The 16,231-nt window shown below is 62.7% G+C and overlaps 1 protein-coding gene across 1 annotated transcript in view; it reads left to right on the forward strand.

The window, feature by feature from the left end:
* FAM129B (family with sequence similarity 129 member B) overlaps positions 1-16,231 on the forward strand; it is a 53,395-nt gene that overhangs the window by 3,443 nt on the left and 33,721 nt on the right. The window contains exon 2 of the mRNA XM_026059783.1: positions 7-54. Coding sequence (XP_025915568.1) covers positions 7-54 — 48 coding nt within the window. The remainder of the gene's footprint in view (positions 1-6; positions 55-16,231) is intronic.

Raw genomic sequence — 16,231 nt, forward strand, 5'->3', positions numbered from 1 at the left:
TGGGAGATGTGGTCTCCACGCACCTGGACGAGGGCCGCCGCCAGCACATCGCAGGTGAGCGCCCGCCGCTGCCCCCCTCTCCCTGCCCCCCCCCCCCGCGGCCCGGCCGGCCTGGGCGAGCTGGGCTCCGCAGCAAGGGGGGGGGGGTAAAGTTTCCCCTGTAGCCGCCGGCTGGGGGGGCCGAGCCAGCGCTTTGCGCTCTGCCCGTCCCCTCTGTTGAACCGTGGGGGCGCAGAGCCTTCGCACCCCCCCGCCCCGGCTGGGCATCTCGGGAGCCCCCTCCCTGCCTGCCTTCGCCTCCCTGCCGGCGGCGAGCAGACTTGAAGCAGCCTTGAAACTTTTCCTGCCAACGTACCACGTTGCAGTTCCCCTGTGTTTCGCCTCCTCCCCGTCCCTTTGCTGGAAGCCGCCTGTCTGCGTAAGGCGGGGGGGGGACACACAAGGTGTCTGTCTGCCTCCCAAGTGAAAGGCTCGGTTGTGCGGGGGTGTTTGTGTTGGCTCCAGGGACGAAGAGCGTGTTAATACGCTGAGCTTCTCCCAGGCTGCGGGTAGGGAAGGGGAGGGAGACGCTGGCAAGCCGGGTCCTGTACGCCAGCAGGGAAACCACAGACAACACGGCCTCGGAGGGGTTTGCTGATGCTGGGCCCGGAGCTGAACTTCCTCCTCCCTCCCTGCGCTGGGGGGGATCCCTGGAGAAGCCCCCAAGGGCTCAGGGTGAAGGACCATCTGGTCACACTCCTGGGGTGCCTTGGCTCTGCCCCGGCACGGGCAGGACACAGCAGTCCCGCTGCTGCCGTGGGGAGAGCAGGATCCCGCGAGGGTGACAATGTGGTCTTTGAAAGCCCCGTCCCTCCTCCGGCTGTCCCGGGCCGCAGCGTCTGCCCTAAAGTGCCTCCGGCCTCGAGAGCAGGATGTCTGATTAGTCCTGCCTGGGATTTGCTGAACGTGGGATTATAGCTTCTGTACAGTCACGGTTTTGTGCGAAGCGACAGCGGAGGGGGCGGCTGAGGGAGGGGAGGGCTGCTAATCGGTGCCTGCAGTCACTCATCTGACCCCGGCGAGGGGGGTCACCCCGCCGGCGAGGGGGGTCACCCCGCCAGCGAGGCGCTGTGCCTCGGGCTCTGTTCCTGCCTGCCCTCCTCGGGCCGGGTTTTGTCACTTGCGATGTGGGCGCCTTCGCTCCCCGCGGCTCCCAAGTGGCGGGACTTGACCTCCAAGCCCTTTCTTTCGCAGGCTTCCCAGGCCAATTGAGCCTGCAGAAAACCCTCTTCTTTGCTCAGTTAAGCAAATCTCCCCCCTGCTCCCCCCAAAGTCAGGTGGCACAGAGGATCGTGGCTGAATATAGGACCTTGCGTGCCTTACAGCGAGCTCAGGTGCTTGGAAAGTTTTGGGTTTTAGAGGTGGCTCTGCCACATCTTTTCTCCGTGTCCATCATAAAGCAACGTGAATGGCTCTGAAGTCCTTATTCTCAAGGACTTTCTAATTGGGGCTGTGAACCATAAGAAACACTGTGTGTGCCAAGGTACAGCTCCAGGAATGGCGTATTACAGCTGCCGCAGTATCAAAGGCTCCTGCCCCGACTCACGCCGTTGGGTTGCTGAGTGCGGAGGACTTGCCGACTTGCTGCTTACGGTGGAGCGTCGTCCCGCTGGCCAGGCTGAGCCTTCCTCCGGCCGGCTCGCAGGAATGCTTGCGTGGTATGCGGCTCAGCGGGACTCCAGCAGGTTTGCAGGCTTTCAAGGAGAGCTTTTAATAAGCTGTTGGTTTTCATATTGCATAGTTAAAGCTAGACTTGTCTAATCTCCCCGTCTGCAGGAGGACACGGCTAAGCCGGCTTGTGTCTTCGCTAAACACTGTGTTGAAATACTGTCTCTCTCCAGCACGTTCAGGTCCAAAGCACATCCCATATCTCCTTTAACTCACTGATTCTCTGTAAGGAGACCACTCCACGTTCAAGCCTGTGGTCTTACTCCTAAAGAGTCCTTGAAATATAACAAGGAAAAGCAAGTCTGAGATTCAGCTGCATTTTGCTATGCAGGAACCTGTCTCTCTGCTGGGCCAGAAATGTAGGTTTCTGCAAGGCAAGACCGAACGGTTTCACCTTGTTGGGGACCAAGCTGTTCCACCCGTGGGTTTCAGCCCCTGCTCGGGGGGTCCCGGGAACCACAGATGATTTTTCAGAGGCCTGTGAAATAGGATTGTGGAGATCGTGCTTGTACATGTTGTGTGCCAAGCTACAGCTCCGAAAGTTCGGCGTGTGTGGGGAGGACCTGTACTGGGAAACCTCGCTGGGCCCACCCACTGGGAAAGGCTGGAGCCCACTGGTTTAAATAAACACCTCTGCTTTGCGAGCTGGGCTGCTCGCTGGGTAAAAAACCTGCGGAGATGGGAGGGGCCGTAACCAAACAGGCAAGGCACGACTTGCTGTCAGGCATGCAAAACAGCCCAGCAGGAAAAACGCAGGGTTTTCCTTCTAGCCGGGCCTGTTCTTCGCTGCCGCCGCTCCTGCCAGCACCCAAACCGCAGTTGGAGAGGGGAGGGGGGCTCTGCAGGGCTCGGCCAGCTCCGCGCGCCGCTGCCCCCATGGCTTCTAATGAGTTGTCAAGTTGTCTGCAACACTCGCAGGCAGCAGCGCCGGGCTGTCGTAAGACGCGGCGTCGTTAGCCAATTCCCAAGTGTCGGGACTGGCTGGGTTTACGCAGAGCCCTCGAGGAGCTGGCGTCCTCCCTGGAAAGCCGTGCGCGCCCCGGCGGTTCCCGGGCTGAGGCCGTCGGCTCCCGCCTGCCGCGGCAGCGTAGCTCTGGCGCGGAGAGCTGCCGTCCTGCCCCGGGCTCGTGCTTTGCTCTTCCCCCCCCTGTGACGGGGAGCCGTGCGCTCGGATGGGGACCGCTGTCCAGTCCGCGCTCCATGGGGAGACTCGGGGGCTGGAGCTGGAGTTGCCAGCTGTCCCCCCTGCTTGGGAACAGGGGAGACCAGAGAAGCGTGGCCGGCTGCCGGGCTGACATGACCTGCCCATGCAGCAGAGACAGGAGCTCTCTTGACCCCAAATCCTTTGCTCAGCTCGTCACGGCCGCAGCCCTGTTACACCAGGCTGGGCGGAAAGCGAGCCCGGGAGCAGCATCGCCGCTGGGGAGCTTGGTGACAGCCTGGTCATTCCTTCATCCCTGCTGGGCAGCAGAGAGCTCAGCAGATCGGAGCCTGCAGGTGGGCTAGAAACGGGAGGAAGGAGATGACAGGCCTCACCACGCTGTGCAGCCCCCTCTGCGTGGAAACCTCTGGAGTAAAAGCCACGCTGAGCGGGTCCCATGCCCCGTCTCTGCCTGCGCGGAGGTGGCTGTGGTGAGCCTGATGCCCACTAGTTGAGCGAGCACATCTTGTGTGCTGGTGGCTCAGTACCAGGGTCTTTTCTCCCTCTGCTTTGGGAGCGTGGTCCTCGCTGGCAGGGGCTCAGCCTCGTCCGACGTGCTGCACCCGCCGCCTGCAGAGCGGGAGAGGCAGATCTGCACCCTGTGCTCTTGCAGGCTGAGCAGACGTGCAAGCAGCATCCCTGACACAGCGCCGGCGAGTCCCGGCCAGGGCTCCCAGCTGCCCTGGTGCTCACAGGGCAACCACAGCGCTCTGCCATTGCTGGGGGTGCCATGATTTAAGCCAGGGTGGTTTTCGGGCAGTGCTGCCCCCAGCTCCCTGCCACCCTTGCTCTTCGGGGTCTCGGCGACCACATGCAGACCTGGGGAGCTGCGGTGACAGAGGAGCTGGTCAGCACTTCCTTCTGCTGCCCTGCTTCAGCACAGCAGCCTCCAGCATGGGGAAGGTACTGTTGGACATCGTCTTGGCCTGAGTCACCAAAGCCTGTTTGCCAACATTCTTTGGCTGCCCTCCTCTTCTTCCTCTCCTCTGTGGGTTGGTAGTTGCTCCTGACTTGCTCCACTGGCTGGAGCAGGGACTGTCTCCACCTGCCTTGCGCAAGGGTCCCCAACTGAAGTGTGGGCTGGCGTGTGGCCGTCATCGGCCAAGCGCAGGGGTGGCCGGAATGGAGTATCATGCCAAGGTTCCCATGCAAGAAGTGGTATTGCCGAGTGCCTTGGTTTTTCACACAATTGCCTTCCCTGCCCAGAGCACTAGGGGCTGGGGTGGAGGATGTCATGGATGTGGAGCCAGAGGACTTGGTGTCCTGCAGACCAGTTGCTGCGCTTCGTGCCCTATGCATGTGGGCCGTGCTGCCCTATCCAAATAACGAATTGTGTGCGGCTGTGCTGTCGCCAGCTCATGAACCCAGCGGTCTGGTGCGCTGGGAGGAGCTGGGGCCCGGGCAGACAGAGCTGCAACGCTGCCCGGCTCTGTGCTGCTGGTGGTGGCCATGGGCCGGGGCTGCGAGGGACCAGGGCAAAGGCTGCGGAGATGCTGGGTGCCTCTGTGACCAGAAGAATGGGGAAGTGGGAGGCAGCACAGGGAGGGTCCCAGTGAGCTCACACATCGTTCTGGCAACCCCTGAGTCGCCAGCCTGGGAATTGCTAAATAAACCAGCTGTTAATTCAGGGAGGGACAGGGCTGGGCTTCCTGCAGGCACCAGCCCACACAGCTGTGGCGAAGGTGATGCTGGGCCTCCCCATCCATGCTGAACTTGCAGCCTTTATGCTCAAATAAGGCTCGTCCCAGCCCTCAGCCCTTCCTGGGACAGGCAGGGTGGGATTTCGTACGCCAGCTGGGGAGCAACAAGAGAGTAAAATATCGAGGGCTGAGCCCTGCCGCACAGCCGGGCCTGCGTTGGGGTGCGATCCCCTCCGATCTGGCTGCAGCGATGGGCTCGAGGCAGGCACCCGGGGAGCTCTGCTCTGTGCTGCCGGGAGAGGTCGCGGGGTTTGGTCCGGAGCTGCCCGGTAAAGCCAGCTCACTGCAGGATGCCTTGGGGAGGCCCGAGGAGGTTGCTGAAGGCTGCCCGGCTGCCGGGGCAGAGGGATCGACTAGCCGTGACTCAGCCGGGGCTCGCTGCGGGGGCAGGAAGGGGCTCTCTGCGGCTTCCTTGAACGTGACACTCGTTTCCTAGAGCTGGTTGCAGATTATCTCCAGCCAGCATGGGAGGCTGTTGCTGGGGGTGACAGGCCCCAGGCTTGGCTTTGAGGCAGCAACTCGGGCTCAAACCCCAAACCAACCTCAGGACGGTGGATTGATGCAGCGAGCTGGTGTGAGCAAAGCCTCCTTGGCCAGCGTGACAAAGCTGTGACCTTCCACAGGTTCGACCGTCCTCGACTGGGGCACGATGTGGGGCTTTGAGTTGGACAAAGTCCTGGGATGTCCTGGATCAGCTGTGAAACGTGCTGTGCATTTGGGGAGGTCGAGAGGTTTCCCTTAATGAAGCGTGGCTCTTCTTTCATGGTGGAAAGAAGTAACTAACTCCCGTGGCACGTCGGGACCTCCCGCCAAAGGGCACTGGCTGGTTCTGGCAAGCTGGGGCTTAGGCAGCAGCCGTCGTGTTTGGGCACGGGGCTGGCGCAGAGGCAGCGTGTCGGGGCAGGGGAAACCTGGCGGCTCCACGCTGGGGTTGCAGGGGCCTCTTGTGCCATCGGCCTGGTGGGTCCCTTCCCACGTGGGCAGAAGGAGGCAGCAGCCCTCCTGGCCCTGCCTGCGCACCCGTGCCGAGCCCTGGGGAAAAGCCTGCTCCTGGCTCGCGCTGCCTTCCCTCCCTGGTGGGGCCGATAACCCGTCTCCTGCAGGGCGCCTGATGCTCCCCTCCCTCAACCAGTGCTTAGTCAAAGCCCGTGCCGGAGGTGCGCTGGTGCCGGGGCTGGAGCAAGGGTCGGTCCTGGCTCCCTGGAGCCTGGTTTCAGGCCTCACTTGCTTGGAGCAAGCTGGAACAGCAGCGCTGGCTCCCTCCGCTCCTCGCCTGTTCTGCACTGGGCCTGGGTCTGGCTGATGTGGACGTCCAGCCCTGGGCCCGGATCACCCGGATCCAGGGGGGTCTGAGCCCTCAGCAGTGGTGCTGGGAGCCCTGGTGCTGGTGAGGGGGAGATCCCCACCATGGGGACTAGGGAGGGCACTGTGCCCTGCCAGCCGGAGCAGGGGCCAGCGCTGGATGCTGCTGCCCTTTCCCTTTAAAAAGGGGAATAAGGTGGAGTTTTATTCCTTCCTCCCCTTCCAGCACTGCAGAAGGCTCAGGAGGAGGAAGCCTGTTTGCAATGAGTGGTTCTGCTCTGGCCTTGCCTCCCGTGCCGGCTCCGCTGGCACCGGCCGCTGCGTGCAGCGCGGGGCAGTGCCACCGGTGCTTGGTGCATCCAAGGGCCGGGCTCGGGAGGGGACAGGGCTGCTCGCGCAGTGTCACCAGCCTCGTCCATGTGACAAACTGTAGCAAAGTGCCCCGCTGGCACCATGGGTTGGGCATCTTGGACCCTGGCATCAGCGGGGCGTGAGGGGTGCAGGCGATACCACCAAAGGCTGAGGTTACCTGGGGATGTGCAGTGAGGCTTTCTGAAACTCAGGCTGTGGGACCGGACCCGGTGTCACCTTGCCACAGGGGCCAAGCAGGTGCTTATCCCTCTTCTGGGAGACCTGGTGCACATCTGGCTTCCCGGGAGCTGGGACCCCTGTCTGGGAGCAGCGTACAGCTTTTTGGGTCATGCCTTGCCTCTCATCATCTTCCCATGGCAGCAGCTGCTTGTGCTTATTGGGAGTAGGGTGAGAACAGCGTCTGGCTGGTTGTGAAACAGAGGCTCATTATGGGATGCTGTAATAGGGCTGGAAATGGGAAGGGTGGCTCCAGATCCCATTCCTTCATTGCCGCCTTGGACCAGGCCCCTGTCATGCTCTGCGCAAGAATCCGGTTACAGGGTTTCTCCGTGGGATGCACCATCCGTGCAGACAAGGGGTGCTGGTGTGAAGCACAAGGCTCCAGGGCCCGTCCCTGTGCTCTGGGGTGATGGACGTCTCGGTGACTGTCCCTGTGTGGCACCTCTTCCGGAGGCAGGCAGGAGGCCAGAGCAAGTGGCTTGTTCCACCCTGCCACGGGCTTGGGCAGGTGAACGGGAGCCCATCGATCCCGGGGAGGGGGTGGTGGAGAGCTCTCAAGGGGGTTCTGAAGAGGTATCGGGGCTCAAAGCCAGCCACTGCAGTGATTTATGGGGCAGGAGGGAGGCAAAGGCTTGGGAAACCCCTTCCCTGGGCTGTGGTCCCCTTGCTTGGTCTCCAAAAGGGGATCGGGGTGTCTGATATTGCAATGCCAGGGGATCCTGGTGTGCCGGGTGCTTTTCTATACCTGGACTGACCCGAGGGCCTGAGGAGGACTCTCAGCTGAGTTTCAGGCTTGGTTCCTTCTGTCCCCAGCCGCCTGGTGTTCCTGAGAGATGCAGGGATGCCGTCCTGCACGCCTGTCCCAGGCTTAACCTGGAGGGGACATGGGGCAGGACCTCCTTCACCCCGCGACAGGGGTGGCTCTCGCTGCAGCAGAGCCCAGTTGAGCGGAGCCCCCCAAGATGCCTGTCCTGGCCCACTCTCACCTTTGCCACCTCTGGTCAGTGCTAGAAGTGATGCCCCTCGGGGGCTTTCCCTCTGTGAAGGTACACGGCCCAAAGCTGTGGTGTCCTCAGTGCCACCGCGTGGGGAGGTGGCAGAACAGGAGGGCCTGGCCACCAGGCACCATTTCATGAGGAGCCAGGGAAGTCCAGCTGTGGGAAGTATCCAGAGCCCCTTCTCCATCCCCAGCTTGTGCTGGACCACGACTGAGGCCAGGTGGGAACCTTGTCTTTGTGGAGGGAGACCGGCTGCTGCCTGGGAAAGGCTGTGACCTGCCGGCTGCTGCTTTTCCTCCTGGAGTGAGGAAGGGGCTGATGATGCTCTGCACCCGTCCAGCTTGCCAGCTGCAAGCGCGGGGTCGATGCCATGCGGGCTGGGAGGCGCGCTGTGCTCGCCCTCTCGGTCCCCGCTGTCGCGCGCCGCCCTGCCAGCCCGGGGCTCGCTCCGGTTAATGAGGAGGATGTTGCGCTTCTGGATTTGCTGGCTGAGCCTCCTCGGCCTGGGAGGGCATGTCCCGAACAAGCACCTTGTTGTGGGAACGCTGGAGCCTCTCCCTCCCTCGCCGCGTGCCTCGGCTTTGTGCGGGAGGCTTGGGAAACGGGGCTGAGCTGCTTCCCCAGGGCTCTGCCGTGGGCCAGCCGGCCCCGAGGTGCTGTGTGCACGTCAGCTGGGGCCTCACCACTGACGCCGAAAGTGCGAGGAGGGGAGCAAGCATGGGGGGAAGCTCCTGCCCATTGCATGTGCGCGGGGTCGGGTTGGGACGCCGGGCAGAGGGGACTGGCTGTGCCCAGGAGCTCCGTGGCCGGCTCTGGAGAGCGAAATCTGAGAGGGCTCTGTCTTCCCTGGGAATCAGATGAGCAGCAGGTAGGACAGGGAATAGGAAAATCTCCAGCACCAAGGCCTGTGACAGAGCTGAAAACAGGCGCAGGGTTGTTTTTGTTCAAATACCTCTTTTCTGATGTACATAAAAGTCTTTGTTTTGTCTCCTCCCCCAGCGCTGGATTGGGTTTCCTGCTGGCACAGGCCAGCTCAGCAGATGGAAAAGCGTGCCAGGTTGAGATCTTCTCTCCGGGATTAAGTGCGCGAGGGAGGAAGGGGGGCAGCCTGCTCGTCCTGCTGTGGGGAAGGCAGAGGATGCAGGTGCTGCCTGCGAGCTGTGGTGCTGCTCTGCTGGCAGAAGCGATTGCCATGATGTCTCAGAGGAAGGACCTTAAACCTCCTCCTGGGCCTGTCACTGTCCCTGACACCTGGAGTGTGTAAGACTTGGAGGGGGAGAGATGCTGGAGTTTGCTTGGAGCCCAGGAGATATAGGGACCTGCGTGGAGTGCTTGGCTGGGCTGCTCCCCAAAACACGTCTGGCAGATATTCTCCTGGCCCAGGGACCTGGAGGGTCCTGCGACCCCTCTAGCATTTGGCCCTGGAGAAGTGACCAGTGATTTCCCAAGTGCCAAAGGGCCTCGGGTATGGGTGACCAAAGGAAGCCGCTAACAGCACGCGACGCCGTAGCACAGTATTGCTTGCGTTGCAGCGTTGACTCAGCCACATGCGCCACGCTTGAACTGAAGCAATGATCCCGAAAGTCCGGTGCTGGTGGCAGAGCAGGGCCTTATCTGGGGAGGGATCATGCTGGTTCCCACCCTGCTGCGGGGGCAGCACCTCTCAGTGAAGCACAAACCATGGAGTGAGAGCATTTTGTGCTCCTGAGGGATGGCAGCCCTTCGCCAGCCTGGCTTGTTGGTGCTACCTGGGCCCTTGGGACCCTGCAGGGACAAGGGATGCACAGGGTTATCGTAGGTGAACTGGTGGCAGGCTGGCTGGTCCTCTGTCCCCAGCTGTGCACCGCTGCTGTTCCAGTGCTAGGTCTGGGGTGGTATCTCCCATCGGGGCTTGGAGTTGGCTGACCTGGGATCAGGCTGCCTTCCGAGCCTGGGGAAGGAAGGGCTGTGCCATTCTCACTCTGAAATATCTTGGTGCTGCCATCATCAGTCACGTCTGGAAGAGCACAGCTCTGCTCTTGCTTGGCTTGATGCTGGGTGATCACTGGTGGGTTATGAAAATCTGGGTGAGACACCCACCCACCATCAGGCAGGAGGTCCCTGAGCTGCTCTGTGGAGATGCTCTGAGTGCTCTCACGGGTATGTGTAGACCATGGCTGTAGAGCACCAGCCCCAAAGGCAAGGCTGGTGAGATAGGATGGCGAGACGCTTACTACCCCTCCTCATCAGCTCATCACACCAGCACCTCTTCTGGTTTTATATCCTGGGCCTCCAGGGAGTGGCTGTGATGGGAGCAGGAAGGTCTTGCCCAGATCAGGCAGAGCTGAGAGGGATATTCCTAGGGAGGACAGGGATATTTCCTCTTGCCCCCATCATGCAGCTGGGCTTATCTGGTGCAGGAAAGCCCCTGGTTAAGGCAGCTGCTTCACATGCCTTTGGTGCAAGAGGACTCCATTTCTGAGGAATCCTGAATGTGTTGCTCCAGCTCACCCGTACCTGGGCTCAGTCCGGCCATGACCAGCTTTTCGGGAGAGATTCAAAGGCTCCGAATGCTGTTTGTTATTCAAATGCACATTCCTTACACGCAGTTCCAGAGCAGCCGTGTTCCTGGGGAGCAGCGGGAGACAGGCATCCACACCGTGGAAAAACACAGGCAGTCACGTAGCAGGACTCCAGTCCCTCTCTCGGCTGGGCTGGATGCCACCTCGAACCGGAGGAGTGGAGCTGGTCCCCGGGATTCGACTTCCTGGATGGCCGCTTGTCTGGAGGGTGCAGATAATCCAAGCGTCTGAAATCTGCCTTGCGCTGACCTACTTGCAGATTGCCTTTGCTGGGTTCCCACGGGTCGTGGCGGACGCACCACGAATGTACGCGAGCCGCTTCAGAGCGGGCAGGGGCCCCCGGGGCTGGGAGCGCTGCAGTGGGGAGGGGACCTGCTGCCACACCAGAAGCGGCAGGTGAAGGCTTTGCAAGCCCTCTCTCCCCTCTGAAGCTCCCTGATGCTCGTTGCTGTGCCGGCACAGTGTCCAAAGCGTGGTTGAGAACACCATTGGGGGTTTCGACTGCTCCTAGGCCAAGGGGAAGCTGCTTCATTTCTTGTTTTATTTTTTCTCCCAGTGGATCCCATGGTCTGCTTTAGATCCTTCTGTGGATGTGTTGGGCAAAACTCAGCTTTAGCAGGTTTATTTGCTTTTGGCTGGGAGGGGATTGGCGTTATGAAACTACCACGGTTGGGTGCGGCAGCTCCGGATTAGGTGCTCTGAGACAAGGTAGGTGCAGCTCTGGGGGGCAGCACCCCGTGTCCGTGTGGGGGAGCACCTCCTCCAGGGGGAAGGAAGGACACCGGGGGTCTTTGTCCAGCTGGCTCTGCGGCGCCGCATCTCCAGAGGCACTGGGGGAAAGCTGCAGTGCTCCAGCTAACGGGGCGCTGGTGTCCCTCTCGGGAAGGCAGCCCTTGGGTGCGGGGAAGCAGTGAGCTGTGCCCCCGACGGCAGCCTGGCCCCGGGGGTGGCCCGTTGCCCAAACCAACCTTGTGGGCTCTGAGCCCCTTGGTGGCTGCCTGCAGAGCCTGCCTGCAGCTGTCCACYGTGAGCAGCATGCAAACCCCGTTATGGCTCAGCACCCATTGCCCCAGCCCATGCAGCAGGTCTTGGAGCCGGCAGGAGCTCCCCTTTCTCCCCAAGACTGGCTCTGGCAGCCTTGTTGCACCCTGTTGCAGGGGGCTGGGCTTTGGTGCCCTGGCGGAGACTTCCTCAGCCTGCCGACATGCCGTCCGGCAGCGATGCCATCTGCGTCGAAGCTGGCTTGGCACAACGGGCTCCTCTGACTCATCCTGGGGCAGAGCCATGCGTGGCAAAGACACTGCAACAGGGGATCAACCAGTTCAGGCCTGGGCCCATCTGGTTTCTCCTCCGAGGCTCTGCTGTCTCATCCCTTCCTCCTGCTCAGCCCCCCCCCCCCTCACCCTTCCCGAGAAGAACATTAGTCAGAGGGCAAACAGTTGCTTAGATCATCTCCAGCTCTGCCAGCTACAGAGCCGTGCAGCACCCGCTGGGGCTGCAGCCTGTGCAACGAGCAGAGCATCGGTGGCAGCAGATGTTCTTTTGCAAAGCGCGACCCTCCCCTTTTGACCCGTGCCATGGATCTAGGCTGGGTCTGATTTTTTTTTTATTATTTTTTTTTTTTTTTGAAGGTGTTAATTAGTCTGCACGTAGTTTGGACAGTCGGAGCCCCGGAGTAACCCAGTGATCTCTGTCCTGCCCCTAGTTAACTGCAGCGAGCCTTGTCTAAACGCGGAGCAGAGCTGGTTGGACGTGGGTGTAGCTCGTTGATAAAGGGGAACAAAGAGCCCAGGCAGGCATTTAAGGCTGGCCTCCGCTTTGTGTTTGTTCCCCAGCTGGCTCAAGATAAACTTAATCTAAATCGCGATAAGGCCCCTGAGCAGAAATGGGGCCTTCGGACCAGGAGGTAAAGGGGGCGAGGGCTGCGCGTAGGCTGGTTGGCTGCACCAGGGTTACGTGAGCTTTTTCCTAGACGGGAATGTAAGAAGGGAGAAGTCTCTCGGCCCTTAGCCCCCCTACCCCCCCACCCCAGTTTGATGCATCAGGTTTTCCTCGGTTTCGGTCTCGCCCGGCCCTTACGAGAGGGGAAAACACGCACACGCCGCTCTTCTGGATCAGCCGCAGCGTTTCGCTTTTATCAGGCACAAACCCTCTTTCGGGCTGCTCTGTGCCGCTCTCTTCGGTCGCTGGCCGGGACGACGGCTCGCCGTTGGGAAGGCGGCGCCGAGCGGGCGCTCCGTCACCGAGCCCGGCGCTCGCCTCCTGCGCCCGCGTCGCCTCGCAAAGCGCCGCGGGGAAAACCCCGGCTCTTGCGGGGGGGATGCTCATGCCGGGAGCTGAGTCAGGCCCACGTGAAGCAGTTTGTGTTTTCTGCATGGAAATTAACTGAGCGGAGATTCAAATTCCTGAAACCCTAAACTGCCGGCTGGAGCTTAACCCTTCGGGGGCTGCCGGCGGCGCGGGAGAGCTCCCGAGCTCGGCGATGCCGGCGCTGAGCTGTTGAAGCGGGACGACGATCTGCCCTTGGGCTGCCGCTGCCGGATCCTGGTACTGTTGCCCCAGCGCAGCCTTGATGCCGAGATCCCCCAAACGGAGGGAGGTGGGGGGAGAAGATGGCGCTGAGGGTTCAGGGCGTCCCCGCGTCTTCCCGGAGCGAGAGCCGGGGCCTGGCAGGGGACGGCCCCAGCGCGGCTCGGCCCGTCGCGCCGCGGAGAGGTCGCAGCACCTCCTTGGTGCCCTCCGAGGCTGCGTCTCGCCGGGGCCTGCTGAGCGGCGCGTCTTGCGCAGCCTCTCTTGCGACGCGGGTTGACCTTGCTCTGGTCATCAGCGCGTGGCTCAGCCTCAGCCGTTGCGTTCCCTCTTCGCGCCCGCTGTGCCGAAGCTCGTTTTGGAGACGAGCCCTCGCTGACCCCGGTGCGATGCTCTGATGGGGCGGCCCAGAGAGCAGAGCTGGTGGCAGCACCAGCGGGGTAGCGTCAGCCCTCGCGGCTGGTCCCGCGCCTCCCTCTGCCAGCTGTTGCTCCTCAGCTGCAGATGTTTCTCAGGCCTCGGAGGATGCTCYTGGCCTAAGGCCTTGCTCGGCACCCCGTCCCCAGCGCGCCGCGTGCCCTCGGTGGGGGAAGGCCGGCGGCGCTGGCAGYGGCCCAGCAGCCCTCGGTGACCTCCGCTGCAGGCTGCGCTCCTGCGTGCACAACAACGCCGGGATTTGGGASAAGCGACCTTGGCTGCCCTCCGGGAGGCGTGGGTAGCCGAGGGGCAGTTTGCAACCCCCCGGGCATGGCTGGGCTCTGCCGGAGCAGCCCCGATGCGTGGGGCGAAGCGGGTGCCCTTTGCCCACCCACCTGGTGGCACCAGCCTCCTCCTTGGTGGCCCTTTCCCGAATTGCCTCCCCTTGCGCCTTGAGCCCAGGCCGGGTGGTGGCCGGCCGAAGCAGGCGCCTTGTCTTCCCGGAGAGCCGTGGCGAGGTGGGAAGCCCGGAGCAGCGCGAGGCAGCGCGGGAAGGCCGGGCCGGAGGGAGGTGGTCAGCGTGGGAAAGTCGGCGCTTGGCAATGGGGCGCCGCCGCCGCGCGGCCGAGCCGGGAGGAGACTCCGCTGGCGTTGGCCCGGCGTAAACAGGATGCGCAGGGCCAGCCGAGAGCTCCGCTCGCCCCGCGGCCCCGGCACGGGGAAAAGGAGGTCGGGCATCCCGTGGCGGCTCCCCGGCCGTGCCCTCGGGCTGAGGCCGCCCGGGCGGGCAGAGCCCCGGGCTGGGAGCGCGCTGCCGCCTCTCCTGTTTGCGCGCGGGAGCCGCGGCCGGGCCGGGGGGGGGGCCCTGTTGTCGTTGCTCCGTTTATCTCGCTGGAAATCGGCTTCCGTCCATTCTTCGCCTCTCCGAGGTGTAAACCGCAAGGGCTGGAGGCGGAGACGTGCCAGGCCGTGAGGACAGATCCGTCGATGCCATCCATTTTGGGGCTGCCGGAGTCTGGGCGCCTTCCCCCCCCCCCCCTCCAGCAGCCATTCCCTGCTCGCTAATCATTGACCGGCTAAATTAGCGATTAACTCCTTCCCCTGCGGCTTTGCCGAACGTGGCCGCGGAGCCATCGCCAGCCTCCCCGGCCCCTCGCRGCTCGGCGCGTCGTGTCGCAGCAGCCGGCCGAGGCGCGAGGCTCCCCGGGGCACTTGGCGAAGGGGCCAGCACCCCCCGGCCAGCCCGGCTGCCCTTGGCTTCGTCCTCGCGGGCCACGGCGCGGCGGCGAGGGGCCGGGGCTGCGGGAGCAGCTGCCGGCTTCGGGGGAGGCCGTTCCCGCCCACCTCTGCTGCCGGGAATCGCCCCGGGAGCACCGTGGAGCCGGGCACCCGCGGTGTCCTGCGGCCCCCGGCGAGGGCTGCCGCAGTGAGCCGGGGGACCCCACCGCGTCCCTTGCTGCCCCGTCCGGGCGAGCGCGGTCCTCGGGGCCGCCATCCCTCCTCCTCCTCCTCCTCCTCCTCCTCCTCCTCCTCCTCAGCGGAGGCAGGGCCCCCCCGGGGTGTCCTCTCGCCTCCTTCGCTCCCCGTTGCTCTGCAAACGCGGCCGTGCGCAGCGCTCCCCCGGCCGGCCGTCACCGCCTCGCCGGAGGTCGCCGTCGCTCCCCGGCCGCGGGAGCCGTGCGCGTGGCGGCAGGGAGGACTCCTCTCCCCCGACACCGCTGCGAGCAGGTTTTCCCCTCTCTCGCCCGTCTCGAAATGGCCAGGCCCTGCTCGGCGGCTGTGSTTTTCCTCCGGCCGCCGGTGACTCAGGCCTCCCCAGCAGACTGGCCAGGGGAAGTGAGCCAGGCGAGAGCTCGTCACGGGTGCGGGCGACGCGCCGGAGACGGGCCAAAGGGCTCTGATTCAATGAGGTTTTTGTCTTTTTTGGCCTGGGGGGAAAATTCCCTCCCCTCAATGAAGTTTTAGTCCGGCGGTTCATGTGCCGTGTTCCCAGCTGCTGTTCTCGTCTCCTTCTCATGATCCTACCTTCCGTCAATCCAGGGGGCTTCTTGGGGGAAGGCTTGGGTTTCAAAGACACCTTCCCCTCTCCCCCATATATTTAAATAACAGCAGGCCAGGAATAGCTGCTCCCTGAGAAATGCATCTGGTGAAAGGGACTTTGGGATGTGGGCTTACAAAACGGGATGTGGTCTGAAGAGAAGTTTTGGCTGACTGCTCCYGTTGGGTTGTGTCAGACTGTGCGCTCCAAACTCCCCCGGGTTGCGAGTGTGGTTTGGCATCTGCTTTGGGCTGGAACAGCTCAACTGTTGGGTACCGCTAGCCCTGGGGGTGCTTCCGCCCTGGGAGGGGATGCTCAGAGCCTTGGGGATGTTTTGGGTGGTAGGAGGCAGTGACTGATGCCCAGGGGTGAGGGACCCTGCCTCGCTTTGCCGTTGCCTGGGGACGTGACAAGGAGAGAGAAGGTCCTGGCAACCGGCCGTATTCCAGGTGATACCAATCCTGCAGCCAGGGCTCTGATATCTGCTCCCAGGTCAGCCGGGAGGTCCAATTGCSCTGAGCAAGCACCAGCTTGATGTTCCCTGCCCGGAGGCAGGGACATCTGAGCCACGGGGAAGGGGGAAGTGAGCAGGAATCCCTGCGCTGTCTCGTTTGTCTTCTAGCAGCTTTGGGGGAGATGCCCAGGAGAGCTCCAAGGCAGCCACCAGCGTTGGTGGTGCTGGAGTGCACCTCGTGGGGATGCAGCCGTGGGGCAGCTCCGAATCCCCAGCCCGGGGCTTTACTGCTGCTCACCTGCACTGCAAAAGGGGAAGCCCGCTCATCCCGGCCACCAGCAGCAGGGACTGGCTCTCTGGAGGGCCAAGGAGTCCTTCGCGGGAGCTCTGCTCCCTTGCCAAAGCTGTGGTTAAACACACCTTTATACAGAGGAGCAGTAACCTTGCCATACTTCTCTGTTTCCCTTAAACTTTACCCCTTTCCTGCCCGCCTGAGATCCTGCTGAGTCAGGAGAGGGGAAAGGACATCTCCAGTCTCAGTTTATTGGGCGTCTTTGAGGGGATATGAGGAGGTGATGCCCAGGTGATAAAAGAATTAAGGATCATGGGGTGGGAATAGGTGTCTGTGTTGTGGAAGTCTCTCTCTGCTGCTGGCCGGACCTGGAGCTGGCTTCGTTTGCAAATCCCTAGGCCAAGCAACAGGAGTCGCGAGGGTTTGGGCGTAGGTGGGCCT

Source organism: Apteryx rowi, unplaced genomic scaffold (genome assembly GCF_003343035.1).
Source record: "Apteryx rowi isolate R43461 unplaced genomic scaffold, aptRow1 scaffold_16, whole genome shotgun sequence".
Taxonomy (NCBI): Eukaryota; Metazoa; Chordata; class Aves; order Apterygiformes; family Apterygidae; genus Apteryx; species Apteryx rowi.